The sequence below is a fragment of the Euleptes europaea genome, chromosome 5 (assembly GCF_029931775.1).
Source record: "Euleptes europaea isolate rEulEur1 chromosome 5, rEulEur1.hap1, whole genome shotgun sequence".
In the NCBI taxonomy this organism is placed as follows: Eukaryota; Metazoa; Chordata; class Lepidosauria; order Squamata; family Sphaerodactylidae; genus Euleptes; species Euleptes europaea.
In genome coordinates, this window is record NC_079316.1 from 85927074 (window position 1) to 85950191 (window position 23118).

The following is a 23118-nucleotide window of genomic DNA, read 5'->3' on the forward strand; positions in this document are numbered from 1 at the left end:
GGGTACTCATTTTACCGACCTTGGAAGGATGGAAGGCTGAGTCAACCTTGAGCTGGCTACCTGAAACCAGCTTCTGTTGGGATCGAACTCAGGTTGTGAGCAGAGCTTGAACTGAAGTAGTGACAACTTGGTATCATGTCTAAATAAGCACCCCCCCAAAAAAATTGGTGGATAGACACATCCCACTGTTACTATATGCGGATGATGCCGTTCTTCTTTCTAGAACACCTATTGGAATTAGGAGGGCCTTGTGCTCGCTTGCGAGTTACTGTACTGACAACCAACTTGAGGTTAACTACTTAAAGACTAAGGTAATGGTTTTTGCCAACAAGCCAAAACTTTATTCTTGGTGTCTGAATGGGGTCAAGATAGAGCAAGTGCATTGCTACAAATACCTGGGAGTGGTCTTTCAGGCATCAGGCTCAAAAATTACTCATATAGCCCATGCCAATGCAAATGCCCAAAAAAGTGCAACAGCTATAAAAAAGTTTTTCTGGACTAAGGGAGGATGTTCAGTCATAGCTGCTGTCAAGCTATTTAAAGCTAAAACTCTTTCCCAAATGTTATATGGGGCGCCGCTTATTACCACAGCAAATAACTCCATGATGGGTCTAAATACTCTTCGCTAGTCTCTACATACATGCACATTTCTCCAACTTTACTTTTCTGCATCTTTGTTGTATAAACATAGCCAATTCATATATTTCTATTTTCAGAGAGGAATCACTTGAACATTCACATATGTACATTCACTTGTACACATATGTACATTATGTGTGTGTTAAGTGCCGTCAAGTCGCTTCCAACTCATGGCGACCCTATGAATCAAAGTCCTCCAAAATGCCATGTATTTTGTGGGCTGTAATGGGCTAGGAAAAGTTGAGGGCAGCAGGAAAAGAGGAAGACCCAACAAGAGATGGATTGACTCAATAAAGGAAGCCACAGCCTTCAATTTGCAGGATCTGAGCAGGGCTGTCAAAGATAGGACATTTTGGAGGACTTTCATTCATAGGGTTGCCATGAGTCGGATGTGACTTGATGGCACTTAACACACACAATGGGCATGGACAAAGATTGAAATGAAATGTTATACTTTCCCTTATGCTTTCCCCATTTTTATTTTTGTATCCCATAAAAATCAATAAAATTATTTTTTTAAAAAAATGTCCTATCTTTGACAGCCTTGCTCAGATCTTGCAAATTGAGGGGTGTGGCTTCCTTTATTGAGTCAATCCATCTCTTGTTGGGCCTTCCTCTTTTCCTGCTGCCCTCAACTTTTCCTAGCATGTCTTTTCCAGTGACTCATGTCTTCTCATAATGTGACCAAAACACGATAGCCTCAGTTTAGTCATTTTAGCATCTAGCGTCAGTTCAGGCTTGATTTGATCTATAACCCACTGATTTGTTTTTTTGGCAGTCCATGGTATCCATAACACTCTCCTACAACACCACATTTCAAAGGAATCTACTTTCTTCCTATCAGCTTTCTTCATTGCCCAGCTTTCAAACCCATACATAGTAATAGGGAATACGACGGCATGGTGGCCAGTGACACATCCTTACACTTAAGAATCTTTTCTAGCTCCTTCATGGCTGTTCTTCCCAGTATCAGTCTCCTTCTGATTTATTGGCTACAGTCTCTCTTTTGGTTGATGATGGAGCCAAGGAATAGAAAGTCTTCAACAATTTCAATTTTCTCATTGTCATCCTTAAAGTTGTGTAATTCTCCTGTAGTCATTACACTTGTACTTTATACATATGTATAAAAGTGTCATGTGTTCTGGGAGAAACTGGATCTTAAATCTTCATTTTATGATTGCTTGTGTCATAACTTGCCCTTCTCAATGCAAACCCTTATATCTGGGAGGGGGGGAACATTGCAAAAAACATGCAAATCAGGTCTAAACCATCCCAATAATTCATGCTAACCTGACGTGTTAAAGTACGCTAGGAAACCATTTGTTTGTTTGCATCTCTGTCAAATAGCCATGAGAGAGGAGTCAGTCTCTCCCTATTCTGCAGTTTCCAGATATAACAAGTTGAGATGAGAAACTGAATGACTTCGTTGGTACAAATGTAAGTTTCCATGGAGTGTATTTCATTGCTTGTCCAGTGTTTGCACAGCTTGTAATTTGCGCTCCAAATTGATCTAAGGCACACTACAAGATTGTATCTTCAGGATAAAAGGTTACCTCCAGCTCAGCGATCCTTTCAGTTCCAGGATATTTGGAGATATTACCATTGCATGATAGTGGGCAATTTACAGAACAAACTATTTTGTGTTCATTGCTTAGTTTTTCTCTGTTCCTCGCTCATATTCTCAGTCTCTTAAACACACACTTACAAATATGAATGCAGCAAACCTAGCATATCTATTTACTTTAAAAACCAAACCAAACAATTCTTGTGCTCTGAACTGAATATATACAATTAACTGTAATGCCCATACATGTATTTATTTGTATTAACAAGTCACAGTAGCACAATTACTATGCACAATTCTGAATGTAACTCTTATAGTCAATGACCTTAAAAGGATTATACATTTAGCAAAGGAGCAATTTATGTGCCTCTTTTTGAGGAAACCAAATCAATGGAGTCATGTTCCTTTGATAATTATGATCCTGTACATGTTTTTATGAATTATGCTGTGGAAAGGGCTAATTTCTCAGCTATGAGCAGGTGAAGAAAATGTAATTATAATGTTAATTACCTTCTCTGTGCACGTGGAACATTGTCAGATGCCCTGACGGTGAGGGCATAAGAGCGCCCTACCGCCAATACAACTCCAGATGCAATGGTGATAAGGCCAGTTTGTTCATTGATTATGAAGTCACCCTGATCCCCAGTCAGGATTTCATATACAACTTGTCCGTTTGGTCCTTCATCTGCATCCATGGCAGTGAGCTGCAATTGAAAATCAAAGCACAAATTTTTCACGTGAGTACGTGTCAGAGCAAAATACCCAAGTTAAAATGCTACAAACATAAAGGCTCTTGGAAGGTGCTGGGAAGTCTCTCGTGATGGAGGCAAAACAAAACGGAAGTCCAGTAGCATCTTAAAAACTAACAACATTTATTCCAGTATGAGCTTTTGTATGAGTCCGAGTTCACTTCTTCAGATGCAGTGGAAAGAAAGACAATAATTGTCCTTGTATTTATCCAGCAAATTGCAGAAGGGGAGGGAGAAAAAGGCAAAGGGAGGCCTGGTATCATAAATCAGGTATGATTCTCAATGTCAGAGACTTGAACAGCTTAGATTATTATACATTAAGGGATGATGAGAGAGGTCAAGAGATCCGAGCAGACAAACAAAAAGACAAACAAAAGAGCAATAAAGGAGAGTAAATAATAAATTAACTGTTAAATCCTAAAGGGGGCAGGGCCGCCTAGGAACTGGCATGCCCCCAGCAAGGCAGGGTTCCCGCCTTACCGGGAGCCATCTTTGCTGCCCCGGGGGGAGGAAGGAGCGATCGCGGCGGTGGGGGAGGGAAATCGGGTCCGGCCGGCCGACATGTGCGTTTGCGCGCGCACGGGGCTCGTGCCGGGCCCGATTTGCCCAGTTACAGCCTTCTCATTGGCTGGGGCAAGGAAAGGCTCCAGCCAATGAGGGCGGAAGGCGGGAGCTGGCTGGGGGGCGTGGCTAGCCTCGCCCCTCTGTATATAACAGGGGACGGGCCCGCCCACAGGCTCACTCCGTTTTCTTTGTGAACCCACCCACCCTCCCTAAAGTTTATTGCTTATAGTCACAGCTTGGGGCGGTTTAGCATGTGGATGTGTCATTTTGGGGGGGGAAGCTCCATAGGAATTGGTCGCTTCCCTGGTTTTGGGAACCCTATCCCAAGGGTTTTGGGAGAGGCTTCTGGGACATGCCCTGGCGGCAGGGCAGGTGTCCGCCTCTTCCCAAGTGGTGGGGGATAACACCCAGTGGTGTTCGTCCTGGTGTCATCCTGGTACTGCCATCCCAGTTGCCCACAGCGGGAGTCCTGTGGGCAGTGGTTACTTCATGGCCGTGGTGGACACGGCCTGGGCACTTGACACATCTCGCATGCTGCGCCACAAGGGTCGCAGCTGTTTGCCAATTCCAAGCTGTGGCCAATTTATTCCAAAATCAATCTAATTCCTACAATTAAATGTTTATAATGTTGTTGTTTAATAAAATTGTGTGTTAATAAAATGTTAACTTTTAAAAAAATTGTTTGAACTTATTGAATAGCGGCGTTCCTTTAATTAACCCTGGGTCAGCAATGGCACCCGTGCCACTTGCACTGTCCAAAGTGGCATGGATGCCGGCACAGGGTGACTTGCACCAGCTCCAGAGAGAGATGCTGGCGTCCAGGGGGACGTTTCTGGGGCGGTGATGCCTTTAGGCTTCCAAAACCCTTTCGCCCCGGGAACGTGCCTTTTTACAGGCGTCAAGTTATGCCTGAAAAACAGCTGGTGTAGCCCCATGAAACTCAACAAGGGAGTTTCACAGTTTTGTTTTGTTTTTTAATGCATTTTTACCTTTTCTTTCTGGCCGGGAAGCCTCTCAAGAGGGGGTGCGACTGCGCCGTCCCTCGCTATCATGTATCTACCCCCCGCTTCAGGAATGGGCTGCCAGGAAGAAGCAGTCTCAAGCATGAGAGAATTAAGTGACATCAATCGAGTTGCTAGCTCAGGCTTGGGGAAACTCCTGGCAATTTGGGGGATGGTGCTTGGGGAGGGTTGGCAACACCCGTTCTGGCGACCCTTGGGAGATGGGGAGGTGCAGCTTTGATGAACAGCACTGTGCCAATGCTGTAATGTCACATCTGGCACAAAGCTGGAAGTGACATCACTATGTCATAGTGATGTTCTAGGATTCATTTGAAATCCTATGGAAAAAAATAGAGTTTTGGGTGAACTCTAGGGTTGTGTATATTGATATACCCAAACCGCAAATATAAGCAGCAGCAGCAGAAGAGTTGTTTTTTTACATGCCGACTTTCTCTACCACTTCAGGAAGAATCAAACCACCTTGCCTTCCACTCCCCACAACAGACACCTGTGAGGTAGATGGGGCTGAGAGAGCTCTAAGAGAGCTGTGACTAGCCCATGGTCACCCAGCCGGCTTCAGGTGTAGGAGTGGGGAAACCAACCCGGTTCACCAGATTAGTGTCCGTCGCTCATATGGCAGAGCAGAGAATCAAAGCTGCATCAAAGCTCTAAACTCAACAATGTGGCCCACATTCTCAGGGTTTAAACATATTTGAAGCCATGTATTCTTTTATCATTTTAGAATTGCCCAGTAAACTTATGCATCTTAGTTACGCTCATAAATGAATTTTACTAGCAAATGTTGATGACACTCTGAAAGTGTTATAAGAATCTTCTCTAGATCAGGCGTGTGTGTGTGTATGTGGGGGGGGGGATGTAACCCCAAACTATTTCAATATATACTTGGAATGAGGCCAGATTTAATAGTGACAACATGAAAAGGGAAGCTGGTAGAATATACAAATACATAAATTAATAAGGTTAATTAAATTTACAAATGAAAAAGCTTTGAAATGCTAAGTTATCTGAATAACATTTTGGGGGCAAAATGATTCCTGAAAGGCAGAATTAAAGTCAAAAGAACTGTCAAACCATTATGTGATTTTGAAAATTCAAACTGCAGGTGTCTTAGGCTGATATGGTTCCATAGTTTACATGATTCTGGAAACATTTTAAAGTCTAAATTAAGCTGCAAAAGGATCCATTCTGCTTTCCCTGTATATCTTCTTCCTGCAGTTGCAGTAATTTTGTTCATTAAACATGTGGAACACTCACTCATTGACATTGATAAATATGTTCGGCTGTTGCTCAGGCAAAGATTTGCATTTTGCAAATGAGAAGCTGTAAGAAATCTTCATAGCATCCCATTTTCACAATGCCACATAGTTTACGGGCGTGCCAATTTCGATTTTGCAATCACTTTAACAAAGGTTAGACTGGCCAGAAAGAACTCACTTCACAGTGATTTTTTCTTTCTTTTCCTTTTTTACCAATGTGTGGAAAAACTAATAAGACACCCTGACTCCAGTAGTTCCACAACTGTCATGAACGAAAAGTTCAAGCAAATTGGTCTGATTCCCAAATGCCTAACGTGATTACTTCTTGCTGATCTAAACTGAAACCTGCAGTTGTTGAGTGCCAAATGGTGTTGCCTTCCAACAGCCACACTTAGAATAACTATTCCAGAAAAACAAATCTACTTTCCCAAAGTCATACACTATTTGCATACATTTATTTTAGCTATTCAGATAGCCTGTTGAAAATTACCATGTCACAATGCAGCTGATACTTTTGGATCAATATGATATTGGGGTCTACCATAACAAGTTCAGGCAGCTATTGCACATGGGTTCTCCGTTCGTTTCTTTGCCTTGCAATTACGCTCACTATTTTTTAAAAAAAACAAACAAATATAATGCAAAATCCCTCAGTAACTTTAAGGGTGCTAAATTCACCTTACAGTTACTTTAAGGATGCACCTGCACATGGGAATTCCTTCTATTTCCACTTCACGGCTTGAGCACCATTAGTCGGGGAGAATGACCTTGGAAAACATGAGGAAATAGGGCATATGAGAACCCTGCGCCCACCTTAGACCTTATGTTATATCAATTTAGCATGTTCTGGTTTGACTGTGCTGTCATCCTTTATTGCTATGCACACAGGTGAGGGATGTGCCTCTGCTTAAAGACCTCCAAAGACGGGGACGCCACCACCCCCCGAGGTGGAATGCCCTGCCTCAGGGGGTGGTGGAGTCCCTGTCTTTGGAGGTCTTTAAGCAGAGGTTGGATGGCCATCTGTTGGGAGTGCTTTGATTGTGGGATCCTGCATGGCAGGGGGATGGACTGGATGGCCCTTGTGGTATCTTCCAACCTTGTGTGATTTTGTGAGTTGTGGAGATTTAAATAAGTAATGTTAATACCATCATGGTCTCATTGGTATTACCCCCTTCAAGGTTCCTGTATATGGCTGTTTGTTAGTCCTTTGGCAGCAAAGCAAAAGCCACAGTGCCTGAAGATGGAACCCTGGAAAGGTGTTCCTCCTTTCTCTTAGTTTGTAAACAGTCTGCTCTTTCCCACAACAGAAAAAGATTCAGAGGACTGGTGGGACTTTATAGAGACAGAACAAATCTTGTATTCAAACTATGAGCTCCCTCATTGATTTGCGTTTTCAACACAGCTCACATGAGACTCTGACGGTGCCTTTTCCTGAGTGTGGTCAGCCCTTAAACCAAGAACAATGCTCAGAATGTGTTGTGACTTACAATCCCAAGTCCAAACTAAGTGTTAAAAGAACTATAACACCCAAAACAGTCAAAAGGATCCATCTACGTTCCTCTTACACTTGGGGACTCTGGAAGAAATGAAGGGGCCTTTGAGGAAATGACATATCTGCAGAAAGCTCATCCAGCCTCTCCCAATACTCTAGAAAGCTCGATGCAGATGCATCTTGACATAATTTAATATCAGTAGACCTTGCTAAACTATCGTATACATTTAGCCTTTTTCCACAGTAGCTGGTCATTTCAGACCTAGGTTTAGTGGTTTGCATTCAGTGTACCATATGTACTCAAAACTGAGCAGAAAATTACTTTTTTGCCTCCTCCCAATTCAGCCCACCAAACCCCTTGCCCTAGGGTTGCCAACCTCCAGGTACTAGCTGGAGATCTCCTGCTATTACAACTGATCTCCAGCCGACAGAGATCACTTCCCCTGGAGAAAATGGCCGCTTTGGCAATTGGACTTTATGGCATTGATGTCCCTCCTCAGGCTCTGCCCAAAAACCCTCCCACCGGTAGCAAAGAGGGACCTGGCAACCCTACCTCCCCCCCCCCATTTCCAACAATGGACTTTAGAAGACCCTCACAAACAGGATAGGGACAAAGTGGGAGGGTCTGCAGTGGCAGGACAGAACTGGCAAAAATGGAAAAGTACTTCTGTTAACAGAAAATTATCGTAGGATAACTAATAATGCAATCAATCTACCTTGCTATTGTGATTTTTCTCTTCCAAAGAGAAAATGGAAGGACAAAAGGAGGTGACATTGAACAGAGGGACAAGGCAGAAGGATGGGGAAGACAGAGAATTTGTAGCAGAAATGCAGGTGCTTCCAAGGGAACAGTTTCTCACACAGAAAAAAAAGGAGTGGGAGATATTGCTGGATTACAGGACTCATTTTCAGTGCTGTCTCTTAGAAAAAGGGAATACATGTTTATCTCCTTATCCTAGCAGAGGTAATGGACAGTGGATGGATAAGAGAATGGTAATTTTCCCCGTATCTTGAAGACTATGGTTATTAGGAAGAAATATTAAAGAAGAGACCCCAAACCACTGAACTGCACAAGGTTTGAAACTGCAGTTCCAGACGCTACTCTAAATACAACAGTGTAAGAGAAAAGACCAATCGAAAGACCTGTAACCAATCAATGAACAAGGCAGCTCCACCTACTTCTGCTCCCCTCTTACATGTGTGTTTGCATTCTTCTACTCTGCAAGAATAATGTTCAGGAATTTCCAGTCTGGAAAGCCAAGGTTTTACTTATACCACATACTTTCCATTTTATTCAGGTTTAACTGCCCACAAGGCACACATCAAACAAACATTTAAGAATTAAAAACAGCAAAGAACAAAATTTCTACATCAACCACAGATGCTTAACAAAAGCCACTCACAAACAATCTTAATTTATGGGTATCAGAAGTGGCTGAATGTTTTAACAGCCATTTTGCAAGAAATTTCTCTCTGGCAACTGTGTGTTTGGAACAATAAAAGAAAACAGGCAATAACGAATCAACCATTCACAAGAAGCAATCACAAAAATGTTGTTCTGGAGAATCCCAGCAAGACGACCCTTCAGCTGTGCTGTAGGTAGGCTATTACAGTGTGCACGCATATTTGACCATGATGGAGTGGGGAACATTTCCAGCTGGCAACTTTTCCCCACGTACTACAGTGGGTACCAAAATCATGTCATTTCAAACTGGCCTAGGGCTGCAACCTTCAGGTGGAGCCTTGAGATCTCCCTCTATTACAGCTGATTTCCAGACAATAGAGATCAGTTCCCCTGGAGAAAATAGCTGCCTTTGGAGAGTGGACTCTATGATATTTTGCCCTGATGAGGTCCCTTCCCTTTCCGCCCCCAAACTTCGCCCTCCTAGGCTCCCCCGCCCACCAAATATCCAGGTATTTCTCAACTTAGAGCTGGCAACCCTAAACTGGCACTACACATTGAAAATACTGTGTTCAGTCACACCCCAGACTTTATTCTTACAAAGTTTTAAGATCATCTTGACTGCCATAAGACAGACATTAACAATAATGGCTGGGATATGAGTGATCATTTTTGCAAAACAATTAAATGTTACACAAATTAAATGTTTTATTATCTATGCAGTGCCACTCAATTACTGAGTAGAGGCAGCCTTTCATCGTGAATTATTATCCAACTGCACAAATGTAAGAGCTCTTTTTCTAACCTACTTCTTTTGATTGGAATATCTGGTTCCACAAACTAATCATGACTGACCTGGACCATTTTCCTTTTGAAGTTATCATAGCTGATTATCATCTCAAAGGAGGCAAGTATCCTTAAAGGACTCTAAAGCAATTAGGAAGGAAAGCAATACAGTCGAACAGCACTATCTGTCAAGGATGCATACAGAGATCTAGATCATTATTGCTGCACAGATACAGACTCTTCTCCCACCACAACCCTCCCCGAAACACCCTGCACAATTTCTTATGTAAAAGAACTGTTGAATCTTTCTATTAGGTATCTTAATATACAAAAAAAATCCACACTCTCCTTGTGTGACACTTCACATCTGACATGACGTCCTTCTTCAGTAACTTAACAAGCTTCTTATATTCCAGGTACCAAAACTTCTGGAAGGAAAATTAATTTCATTTGGAGAATCAGAATTTTACGTAGTGGGTTAAGGATTCTAAGCATGGTATTTTTGTCAGGCAGAATACAAGCACTGCAATCTTGAAAGGCCATTTGTCCTTGTAGAACATTGTAATTTGAAAAGAATGGGCACATGTCAAACAAGCGCACTTCACATTCAAACAATCCAGAAACTCTCTTAATGCAATCATTTCTCAACTGACTCTATTATTAGTAGCATTTCAAAGGGTTCAACTGAATTTATACTCTTACTGTCGAGGGCATGCTTTCTTTGAAATTCTACCCCACGTGGCATAACTGACTTCTCAGATCACTCGGGTGGCCCTAATGCTTCTAACATCATTGTCAAGTAAGAAAAACATGTTTACTTCAAACTTAAATGGCATTGACAAGGTAAATAGGAAGACTAAAATCTGCAAGAGAAGACAAAGGGAACGGCCATCTTAACTGGTAGCCTCTCGCCAACATGGTACAGTTGCAACAGTGCTCAGTGCTGCTGACCTTGCACTGCCAGCTTTTCTGCAAACAATGCCCCCAAATGGCCAATCCCTCCCACCACATTTTACTGCCACCATTTTTTTGCTGCTGGGAGTAAGGTTGGCCCTGTTCATCAAGCAGATAAAGCAAAGTTTGATGGATTTCATAAATCAAATTGGAAACCAAACATTGTGGAAAGGAGCAGGGCCGTGCAGGTTTGCCATGGAAAGGAGGTCCTTTCCAGGGATCTCTCCCTCCCCCATACCCCTCCATTCCCCCATTCCCTTCAGGCCTGGACCAGGCAAGAACTTTTCATTGGCTGCCCCCACTCTGGTTCAAGGGGCTTTATTGTAGAGGGCCCAGAGAACCATCCCTCCCCCCAGGCAACTGCCTCTTTAGCCATGTTTTAATGTATGACCAAATTTGAGGTATAAAGAACTCAGGCAAAGTGAACAAGAAATGGTTTATTAAAGAAATACTATAATATTATAGCGTTAAGTAAATAAGGCCCTGATCTGGATGGCCCAGGTTAGCCAGTGTGGTGTAATGGTTAAGAGCGGTGGACTCTAATCTGGAGAACCGGGTTTGATCCCCCATCCTCAACATCAGTGGTGGACTCTAATCTGGTGAACTGTAAATTTTCTTCTCTATGGAGGAAGGGGGGTGACCCCTTTGGGACCCCATAAAATTGGACCCCATGACCCAATCTTCACCAAACTTCAGGGTTCATGCAAGGAGAGTCCCTTGAAGCTACCCTGAACATTTGGGAACTCTACCTCCAAAAATGCCCCCACAAGAGCTTCAAAAGAATTTCCATAGACTATAATGGACCAGAAATAAAGCTGAATATCCATATTTACCAGTATGGGTATTCGGCTTATTTGGGTTTATCAAACAAAATTGGGTCAAATAAACCCAAACCCGGAATTTACCGATTTTTTTTGCACAACCCTAATTTAGTAGCCTTTGCAAAACAGCCAAGAGATATGACTTGTGATCCAATGAACAGAGTGCTTCTTTACCTGAAACAATTTTCTGTTTCCCAAGCTGAACAACTGTCAAGAGGTCACAAGTGTTAGTTATTCAGCATGCTGACCAATGGGAGGGAATGGGATACTTTGCTAGCAAGGCAGAAAGAAATAGAATATTGAGCAAGGGGATTCACTTGTCTGGGTGGACTGCCTGTGGATGAAAAATGAAGGCTTTCATATAAATGCTAATAGAGCTGTACTGCCAACACCAGCAGTAATTTGAAGAAAAGACATACACTCATAACTGTGGCTGAAAGGAAAGAATGGTTCTGATTTTGTCACTGGATTTTGATAGTGAGCCTTTTCAAATAACTATTCCAGCAACAAATTTTATCTACCCTCTTTTCAAGTGTTCCACATACATTATCTCAGTAATCCCTATGTATTCTCTAAAGAGCAGACTAGTAATAATGTCTGTGTGCTGTGAATGGGGGTGTGCAAAGCTTAAAAACAGTGAGTCACTTAAGGCCACTCAATGTGTACAAGGCTGAGATGAGACCCATACCTGCTACTTCCACTTCCTTGCCACACTCTTACCCTCCCTGCCTCATCCCTTACCTTCCTCATAGAATCATAGAGTTGGAAGGGACCACCAGGGTCATCAAGTCCAACCCCCTGCACAATGTAGGAAATTCACAACTACCCCACACACCTAGTGACCAGAAGATGGCCAAGATGCCCTCCCTCTCATCATCTGCCTAAGGTCACAGAATCAGCATTGCTGACAGATGGCCATCTAACCTCTTCTTAAAAACCTCCAGGGAAGGAGAGCTTACCACCTCCCGAGGAAGCCTGTTCCACTGAGGAACCGCTCTAACTGTTAGAAAATTCTTCCTAATGTCTAGACGGAAACTGTTTTGATTTAATTTCAACCCGTTCGTTCTGGTCCGACCTTCTTGGGCAACAGAAAACAACTCGGCACCATCCTCAATATGACAGCCCCTCAAGTACTTGAACATGGTTATCATATCCCCTCTCAATCTTCTCCTCTTCAGGCTAAACATACCCAGCTCCTTCAACCTTTCCTCATAGGACTTGGTCTCCAGACCCCTCACCATCTTTGTTGCCCTCCTCTGGACACGTTCCAGCTTGTCTACATCTTTTTAAAATTGTAGTGCCCAAAACTGAACACAGTACTCTAGTTGAGGTCTAACCAGAGCGGAGTAAAGCGATACCATCACTTCACGTGATCGGGACACTTCGCGTGTGCTGGCATCCTCCAACATCAACATAATAAGACTCATAGTCATTGCATTATGTTTATATTTAAATGTTTTCGGTATACAGATACACCAGCTCTCCCACTTGGCAGCATGGAGGCTGGATGACTGCTTAAGCTGGTGGGGCATCAGAAAGTTTTCTGCCGCCTTGCAGGAAACCCCCCAAAGTGCAATATATTCAGAGAAGGTGTCAGTGTCCATGTCTACCAAGTTGGCTACCACCAGTGACAAATTGTGGGAATAAACAAAGACCTCAAGCAGGTCTCTGGAGAGGCGACATATAAATTCTCCAAATAAATAACAGACATTTTAGAGTAATGCTCATGCTAAACAGATCAGCTTATTTCACTTCCAATCCACAGACCAAGCAATCCATAGCTGAATACTAAACAGGAACTGAGAAATTAATTTGTTATGGCTGCTGGACCTGGCCTTCTTGAGAAAAACAAAAGAAAGCAGCCTTTGTGAAGCCCATGAAATAAAATAATGAAATATTACACCAAGATGCTTAAACTGAGCTACTTGTTCTATCTTATGTCCATATACAGACCACTTTACACAGGTATACTGTAACCTGAATTCTAGAATAACGTGTTCCTCGGTGACAAGATCCTACGCCTGATGCTAAGGAGTAGAGCAGCCTGTAGTCCTCAAGATGGCCTTTCCCTCTCCCAAAGTCCTCAGGCCTGGCTGCCAATTTCTCTGCTGGCACTCCCCCCCCAAAAAAAACCCCTCAGGATTGGGCCTGGTGAAATTGGAGAGGAAATAGGCACAAGTCACTGTCAAGGAGGCAGAGGTCTAACAGAGAGCGTATAAGGCCCTGCCCAGACAGGGAGGTTGTTCACTCTCAGAACTGATTAGTAGTGATTGGACCCCCTGACCCAATCTTCACCAAACTTTGGGGGTCATGCAAGGATAGTCCCTTGAAGCTACCCTGAAAATTTGGGAGCCCTACCTCCAAAAATGCCTTCCCCAGAGCTCATTAAAAAAAACTTCCCATAGGGAAAAGCCTGGTGAAAGCCGAAGCTGAAAAAAGCCCAATACCTATTCTGCTGATTCGGTGATCAGGTATCCGGCTTCGGCTTTATTCCCAGTTTTAATATTCAGCTTTAATTAAACCCACAAGAAACTGAAAAGAACCTTTTTGGGTTTATTTTCAGTTCGGGTTTATGGATATGCACAACCCTATACTAAATAGACAGAGCAGTTTTTAAAACCTTAGATATGCTCATGGTGCTCTCGAGATCAGTCATTAATAAGGAAAATAAACTATTAACTGTCCCAAAGGTGATGCATCCTGATTAATCACTCCTTTTACCTCCTTATTTTTGAAATCTAAAATATCTTGAATAAAACAAAGACATTCCAGCATGATGGAAGACTACCATGGGTGGTCAAACTTATTACACAGTTTTATCGTTTTAGCCTGTACTTAACAATTTGCCAGTCATTTCTTTAGACACAAATAAACTGTGTGTGCATCTTTGCATTCTCCTTTAACACTAAAGACAGTTCAGTCCAAAATGGAGCTGCATTGAACTGAATCAGACCATTGGTCTATACTTTGTCATTGTCTTCTCTGGAAGTGGTCCTCCTGGGTCTCAGGTAGAGGTCTTTCACATCACCTACTACTTATTCCTTTTAACTGGAGGTGATGGAGATTTAACCTAGGACAAAGCAGATGCTCTACCACTGGTGAGTGTCCCCATCCCACTGAATCTTTGTTCCTGAATCTGTAGCCAATTACTACTGAAGATAGCTTCCTAAGGCATTTACCAGGTACTTCCTTTGATGGTGACTGGTGTGTTACGTTTGCTCACCCCACAAGATGGGAAAGAGGAGCTACTGCCATGCTTTGCCATACCTGTAAATATTAGGAAGGAGCAACTGTCTCTGCTTCATAATTAGCTTCATGCTTACGCCGGCAAAATCCTAGTATTATAAATCATGAAAAGGGGAGACGCAGTAGCAAAGAATCATGAAGATAGCTGCTAGGCAACCTCAGGTGTGTTCTTTGTTGCCAGTACTAAATTGGAGAGGAAATTGCTTATAAAGAACACATAGCATGTTGGACCACCACCTTAAGTTTTCTTTAAAAAAAATCAGCTGTCTATCTTCTATCCGTTCTTTTTTTCTGGTAATTTGTAGGGGCTTTTAGGTCTGACACATGCCCTTATGATGGATGATGGAACAACCTACTGGTGTTTATATGATTGTTTGGAAGAGGAGCCTGATGTAATAAATAATGAAATGGGTAAAGAGGGTAATCAGAGAACCCTGTGGCGCAGAGTGGTAAGCTGCAGTACGGCAGTCAAAAGCTTTGCTCATGACCTGAGTTTGAGCCCGACAGAAATCGGTTTCAGGTAGTCGGCTCAAGGTTGATTCAGCGTTCCATCCTTCTGAGGTCGGTAAAATGAGTACCCAGCTTGCTGGGGGTAAAGTGTAGCTGACTGAGGAAGGCACTGGCAAACCACCCCATAAACCTAGTTAGCCTAGTAAACATCGGGATGTGACGTCACCCCATGGATCAGTAATGACCCGGTGTTTGCACAGGGGACTACCTTTATTTTTACCTAAAGAGGGTAATAAAGTGGAACAGGGCTGAGGAGACTGGCACAACTCTGTATCTGCTTATTTGACACTGCCACTAAGATGCTAACTGGCTTCTTTGGGCCTCCTGGTGATGTGTCCCATTCTAACCCTCTTCCAATTTGGAGGGGGATTTGAATATCTTAATTGTCAAGTGCCCTATTAGCTCATCTTCTTGTCATCTATAATCATATGTGAAAGTGTATAGCTTTGACTCATTTTGAATCAATGGCTAAGTTCTCATTTATCTGAATATTTGCTTTCTTTGCAGTAACAAGAAGATAATCAAAAGCGTTAGATAAATAGTCTATGGTAAGTGAAGATAATAACATTCACCGTTGAAGAAACTGGAACGGTTAACTTCAAAGCAGCCTAAAAGAATTGACTGTCCAATTACAATATAAATAAAATTACCAGTCTAAATCTCTGTTTGACATAACAATATAATTCGAGTAAGCAGTAATTAAAAGATGGCTTGGGGTATGGTGGGGAGTATATTAGAGACCTACTACAAAACTCAGTGGGAGGAATGCTCTAGTTGTGTATACAAAGCTCAGAACTCACAGTAATTTCTTCCAATGCAAAAGCTAAATCCTCTTTCTGAAAGGACATATAATGGGGGGTTTTCCCCAGGAAGACAGTCAAGCATGTCAGAAAAAACAGCAAGAAATGTACTTCCTCCCATTACAGATTTTACTTTTCTTGTTGAAAATGAGTATTACTGACTTCCACATTGAAAAATGAGAGTGGATTTTTTACATTCCTGTCCCTTCCCATTTTCCATTATAATATAATATTTTTACCATTTTTCTGGTGCATAGTACATGGTAAGAATGCATTATAAAAGATTACAATACTAGTAATAGTCAAGTCTGAAGTTTCAAGAGATATTTTTGTAAGATACTCTGTATAATAATTCCTAAGCTGTCAGAGAAATGCCAGACACTAGACTAGAGAACAGTATCTGACTTTCACAGGGCAAGAGTCTGTTTCAAGATCAGAATTAAAAAGTGCCTGAATTTCTGACTAATGCTCAGATCACAAGAATTAGTTTGAAAACTCCAACACTTCATGAACACTGAGATCCGATCCAAAGCCTTTATTGGCATAAAAAATAAAGCATACAAAAGCAAATACATAAGACCATACTACACAAGGTACATCAGATCTCTGTCGCTTTTACAGTAAAATCGATTTAAGTGGATTACTTAGTTTCGCAGATCTAAGCCAGCCTTATTTGATACACAAGCACTCATGTTCTTGGGTTGCAAACTGTAGAAACGTTGCCACCAATTCAATTTTTATTGGGTCCTGAGTGGTCATAAGGAGAGACACATTAATTTTGGCGGGTAACCATTCCCTGTCCACAAATAATGGGTCTATAAATTGAGAACGACCCCTAGCATAAAACGAACAGTTAAGAAGGACATGAGGAACTGATTCTATTTTGCCCTCCCCGCATGGACAGGCTCTATCTGTATATGAGACCTTATTAAATCTTCCATAGAGAAGGGCAGTCAGGAGCACTGCTTCTCAGACACAGAGTCATCAGTGCATGTCTAGGCTATAGCTCCCATCCAAGGGTGTGGGCAGATATCCTACAAATATAGGGTGGGGGGAATTACATTCGCAATAGATGCCACTACTGACACTACCATCCATTCCAAACTTTCCCGCGTATTGCTCAAAATTCAAATACTGGCTGGTAGATTTGCTGTAAGAACAGGAGAAAGGGAAACTGCTGCTGGAAAACCAGTCATTCTTAGGGACGTGCAAAAAAAAAAATTGGTAAATTTCGAGTTTGAGTTTATTGGGCCTGATTTTTTTGGGTAAAGCCAGAATAAGCCAAATATTCCCGAACTAAAAACCGCCGAATCAAGGGAAATTCGGCTGATTTTCAGTTCGGGCAGAACCGAATTGACAGCCCTAGTTTCACAGAGAGTTTTAGCCATTCTTAGATTTCTCAGTTGGTTTCCAAAACAATACCTATGTTTGTAAACATGTGTTCAAGCAGTTCACGCTGTAGGTTTGAAAAAGTGAATTCTTCAAATATCTTATGAAGTTTACATCAAGATATAATATATGCAACAACCCTCAATTTACAGTGCATTAATGTTCTCAGGGATACCTTTTCTCACTATCTGAAGAAGTATGCAGTGATGTTTAAGCCATCTGACACTTTGTATGGCACGAAACACCTATTCGTCAAATCTCGACTAGTCCAATATGTTTATATGCCCACTCCCAAACAGTGACAAGAAAACAGAACCAGTGAGTGGGGGAACAACGAAGGAGGAACGAGCATCTGTTCTTTTCAGAGACAGAGTAAGCGGCATTACCATGTAATCATGAAGAGTCTTAATTGCCCTACTGGGATTCAACAAGATAGCAATTCCGACTCTGCAGTATTTTCTCAAATTGCCTGAGATGTGCCATATGAGCTGGGGGAGGACTTGGAACTTGCCCTGGGAGGAAGTTATGGAAGAAATCTGTCACAGTTGGCAAGTTTGTCAGCCAACCAGCCTTTCTAATTACCCATCAATCTTCCCACTTCCCGGAAGGATTCTAGAGTATGTGAAAGGCTGGCTATTAAAGACATTTCCTTTGAAGGTGTTTTTAAAAAAATAAAAATAAATTCAGCATGCCCTGTTATAAGTTTTACATAAGAATGTGCTACAAAAAACAAATGCAAGAAGAAAATCAATTACCTTGATGACACTTTCTCCAGGCCTCATGTCTGTGTAAATCTTGACACTGTATGATATGTTGGAGAAGGTCGGAGTGTTATCATTTGCATCCATCACAATAATATTGACTGTGACTGGAGGGCTTTCTTGCACACCATCAGAAGCTGTCATCTTCCAAAGAAGCAGACAACAGGAAGAAATCGTTGAGAAATACAAGTGGACATTCTAATTGAGTTTCAGTAAAACGCAAATTGATGTTTACTTTCACTTTTCATATTTTTAGTTTTTTTTTGCAAAAGCCACAATTACAATCTACCACATATCAACTTCGGTGCTGAGAAGTAAGAAAGCTATTACTTTGAAGTCTTCCTTCACAATATTTTACAAGTGAAATACGTCACAGGAAATAGAAAACTCTGATCAGACAGCTATTTTCTTTTTGATTCATAGAGGACCTCTTCACACCTTACGTTTTAATGTGTATGGCTAAAATATTTAGCGTGTAGATGTACATGCATAAAATGTGAAGGCAAAAAATAGATGTTTGTAAAAATAACTATCATACAGAGGATCTCTACAGGGAAACTAGACTGGCTGTAGTCCATAAGTAGTCCATGAGAAGAAAAAACTCAAGGTCATACTATAATTATGTTATGGCCATTTATGCAGGGTTGATTTTGATGCTCGCTCAAAGCTCCTTTTTTTTAAATCCGTCGCTTAAAATGTTTATTCATGGCCTGAAAGAGACAAGAAAGTCCGAGGCTGACTGGAGCTCGGTTTATGCAAAGTATCCCAATGTGCAGAACTCTACCCCGATAGGGTTGGGTTATCTCTATGCGTTCCTCCCACAGCTGTTTGCACACCTTTGGGGCAGGGTGACAAAGCCCTGTCCCTTTCTCCACCCTTGGCCATCCAGCACATGTGTGCATTGCTGCACCCCCCTCTCCCGCCAATGAACATGTTTTTGCTTGGTGGATATATTATGAGGGGGATCCATATCATATCTTTCACTCCATAATTTTTTTTCTTTTTTCGGGTGCTAAAACAGCGATATTTCACTGAAGTGATAATCAAAAAATGGGAAAATGCACAGAGAACAGTGACCCAAGCCTTAGTGCTTCCCCGTGTTGATTAACCATAACAACCATTGTTTGCTCGGAGAAGGAGGAATGCAATCCTGTGTCTGTAATCCAGCCACCCCCCAAAAAAAAAGTTTTCAAGTTTCCTGGTGTGGCGATTCCTGAATTGGGTGAGCTCTAATTGTGGTCGGTAATTTGGAAAGTCGGTAACTTCCCCCCCCCCTTCCTCAGTATGCATCTCCATTAAAGATCAATACCCCATGTGTTCTTTAATGATGTACTGAGGGCACAAATCTCACTTCGCTAAATGGGTTTTTTTTTTGGTCTTCTATGTAAAAATAGCGATATATCACTGTAGCTACTGTCCATACATGGGAAAAATGCTGAAGTGATTGTGACCCTCTGTTCAGGCAGGCCCCTAAGCCAGCCAGCCGCCGGGGTGGAAGGAAAAAGCCTTCAGCCTTGGGCAGCCGATCTGGATCTGGGGCCGGCCTCCCAGTCCAGATTGCTAGACTGAGCTTTTGCTCCATGCAATGCGCCACCTCCCTTAGCACGATGCAGCGGGCCAGAGAAAGAGCGGTGGTGGCGACAGTGGAGCCTGGAGGAGGAGGTGGAGGCAAAGAAGTTGCAGCCGCAGCGGACTCATCCCGGGTGCTGAGCCACTTGCTGGACTATGGAGGGGCTGAGTTTGCGCAGTCAGCTTGGCACTCGGAGGAGCCGTCATGGAAACTGCGGCCACTGCAGTCGGGGATTGGGGATGAGCTGGTGGGCTGCAGGGCTCGCAGCTGCTGGTCTTCCAGCCCAGAGAAGCTGGAGAACCGTCGGGGGATGCCCCGGCCACTTGTTTGCTGCCGCTGTTGCCTCCTCTACCACCCTCGGAACTGCTGTGTGCCAGGCACTAGTGCGTTCTCCTGGGCACACCAAAAGGACGCACTGGGGAGAAGGAAGTATAACGATAATAAAAGCTACACACTACCGTTTATTTTCATTTAATTGTGTTTCATTAAGCTCCTCAATTTCGGGGCATGCTCTCGGCAAACCAGAGCGCCGCCAGATTGGGAACCCATGCACATACAAGGGATGGGGGGGCAATGTATGCACAAGAATTGAGAAAATGGCTTCCTCTGGAGGAAGCTTGGCTCAGAAAGGGAAGAGGGTGGGGAGCCCAGGGTGGGTGGTACAGAGGCGGTGGAGAGGCATGATCACAGTTAGCTGCAGCTGTGATTATTTACATTTCCTTGAATAAATGCTTCGCAGCGGAGATGGAACAGCCCGAAAAGGTTGTGTTAAAAGGGGTCCCAATAAATGCGAGGCTTGTGTGCACTGACTTCACTGTGACTTATGGATGGATGATTACTCACGAAGAACTCAATTAAACATGCGGGGCAGTTAAGAAGAAGAAGAAGACTGGAATGTGCCATGAATTACCAAGGATAAATGGCCTATGAATCAAGATTAGCAGTGTAGTCAAAAACAGAGTTAAACCCTTTTAAGTCAATTGAAGTAAATCGGCAATTAAGGGTCCAGCTCTACTTTGTGGATCTCCCAATTAACAACTGCCCCATATTGCTATAGGCATAGCAGGGGAAAAACACAGGTGTTGCTATTGCACCTGTCTTTTCTCCTCCTGCAGCTAAATCCCACCCACATACCAAACTTGCAAGCTGACATTCCTTGTGTTCCCAACATAATTCCAGCTAGTATTCACTTGATCATGCAAACTCATTTCAATGTAGGTAAAAAACAGTCGAGGTGACAATAGTGTGTGGGAAGGCCATCTCACATAATAAAATTTGTTCTTTGCCAGTTAGCAAACTGCAGTGCTTGGAAAAACACCTGTTACTGTGCAGGGCCAAAAACAAAGCCCATATCACTTACCGAAAAAGTGTATAACTGTTGGAGCTCCCTGTCGACTGGTTGGAGTAAGGTGAGGTAGCGTGTTATGCCAGTCTGAGTCACAGTGAAAAACGTATTGTAGTCATTTAGAAAAAGATGGAGCTCAGGATCCTTTGTCTTCAAAAAGAAACAAAGAGAAGGGTAAACAATTGCAAAGGCATGGAAACAATATACACTGGAGCTGTTTTAATAATAGTACTAAATATCTGGACTGACAGTGAAAGGGGGGGAGAATACAATATACCTAAATTGCAGCAATTACACCCTCTGCTTGAACTGGAGGGAGGGCAGCCCTATTCTCCATTTCACCACATCCCCTTTTAACCAGCAGTGCTAGAGGGGAAAAAACCAGCATCCCTTCCAAATAATTCAAGATCTGATCACAATGCTCTTTTGGCAATGGCATATTTTAAGCTTTTATTACAATAACAAACTTTAAAAGGTGGCGGAGGGGAAGGGAGGCTGGAGGCTCCCTCCGCCTGCAAGCCAAACAAAACCCAACATCATGGCAACAAAACTCTACCATTAGCTGATCACATATTTGCTATACAAGGTCGTTCTTAACCATTTTTTTAAACACACCAATGGAAAGATGATAATTTAGGATGCAAAACATCTGTTCATTGAAGGTCTGGAGAATCCTGCCAGTAGGCTTAATGCGGTAGGCTTTGTGCACAATAGCTTTGACTTGTTGGCAGTCAATATGTGGCTCATCCTCACATTCTATAAACGAGAGAGGGAGGCATTCCCTTTCTGTGCCACAAAGCAAACAATTCACAAAAAGGCAAAATGAAGGATCTGTCTTTACATCAGAAGAAAGGGGACTCATGTCACCTGGCAATGGATGATTACCTTGATTTTGTAAGAAATGAACTAAAATTTGTGTGGTGCAATCCTATGTATGTTTACTCAAAAGTAAATCTCACTGTGTTTAGCAAGGTAAACCTGCATAGGGTTGCAGCCTTATATTAGCCAAGTTCTAATAGGATAGAGGCCTGCACTTTAACTCTTGCAGTGTTTCTAATACTTGAGCTGTGGCAACAGAAATGCTGCAAATCAGTGTCTCTCCCTCTGTTAGTGTTGCCAACTGCCAGATACTAGTTGGAGATCTCCTGCTATTACAACTGATCTCCAGCCGATAGTGATCAGTTCACCTGGAGAAAATGGCCGCTTTGGCAATTGGACTCATTGTCAAATGGCACTGAAGTCCCTCCCCTCCCCAAACCATGCCCTCCTCAGGCTTTGCCCAAAAACCTCCCACTAATGGCCAAGAGGGACCTGGCAGCCCTACCCTCTGTATAAATATGACCTGGCAATACTTATTTTAACACTATGACCAAATATTACAAAATAAATTTCCAAAATAGACAGGTCCGTGAGAGAGGGTAAAATCTCTCCCCCTAAATTTGTTAGTTTTAAGATCTGTTGCAAGTTTATATTTCCGAATACATGAAAGAGCACTTTGAACCACTGCAGTAGAAGCGCAGCATCATGCTGCCATGGTCAAGTCTTCTGAAACAGCATTTCTGCACTGCTATTTCACATAACCAATTTTCAGCCCCAAAGTCACACCACCATGTCTTCTCCTTTACAATTGTGAATATGATTTTATTGCCAATCATATCATGTATTTTAAAAACATTTTTGCAATATGTATCAGAAAAACCTTGGAAAGATGAGTTCATCTAATACAATCCTCAGCCTCTCTGTCTCTCTCTCTCTCTACTTCTAATGAAAAATGTAGAGATACTTTGAGGGAAAGTGCCTACAGCTACTCATGCTCCAATAGGTATAACAGCACCACTGCAACAGCCTGGAAGAGATCCAGTAAACAAGAGGGAAAAGTGTAGGCTGTTTTCAGACATGATGCTTAAATCAGTGATCTTTTAATGGCTGTCTTCAATATTCAACATTCACAAAAAAAAAGAGAAAGAAATGTTCCATGTTGCTTGTGTATCATGTGTCAAAGCAGCCTAAAAGGTGGTCTGAGATCTGATGTAGAGAGAAACCATGAAAGATTCACGCCTCTGCATCTTATCCACAGCTCAAGTAACACACATCACTGGGCTTCAGATGAGGCATGGATGCACAGGCAGAAGAAATCAGTTACCCACTTTTTCACTCTGTGGCAAGATAACAGATATATTCACAAACCATGCCTTGTGGTTTTCTGAATAAGCTTGCGCATTCCCTCAGACTCCCATGCTCCCTTCTC

General features: G+C 42.5%; 1 protein-coding gene across 1 annotated transcript in view; it reads right to left on the reverse strand.

Moving 5' to 3' along the window:
- The window catches only part of PCDH15 (protocadherin related 15), a 558859-nt gene that overhangs the window by 221587 nt on the left and 314154 nt on the right, over positions 1–23118 (reverse strand). The window contains exons 13-15 of the mRNA XM_056849418.1: positions 20886–21020; positions 17950–18099; positions 2714–2907 (exon numbers count right to left, since the gene is read on the reverse strand). Of these exons, the coding sequence (XP_056705396.1) occupies positions 2714–2907; positions 17950–18099; positions 20886–21020 (479 nt within the window). The remainder of the gene's footprint in view (positions 1–2713; positions 2908–17949; positions 18100–20885; positions 21021–23118) is intronic.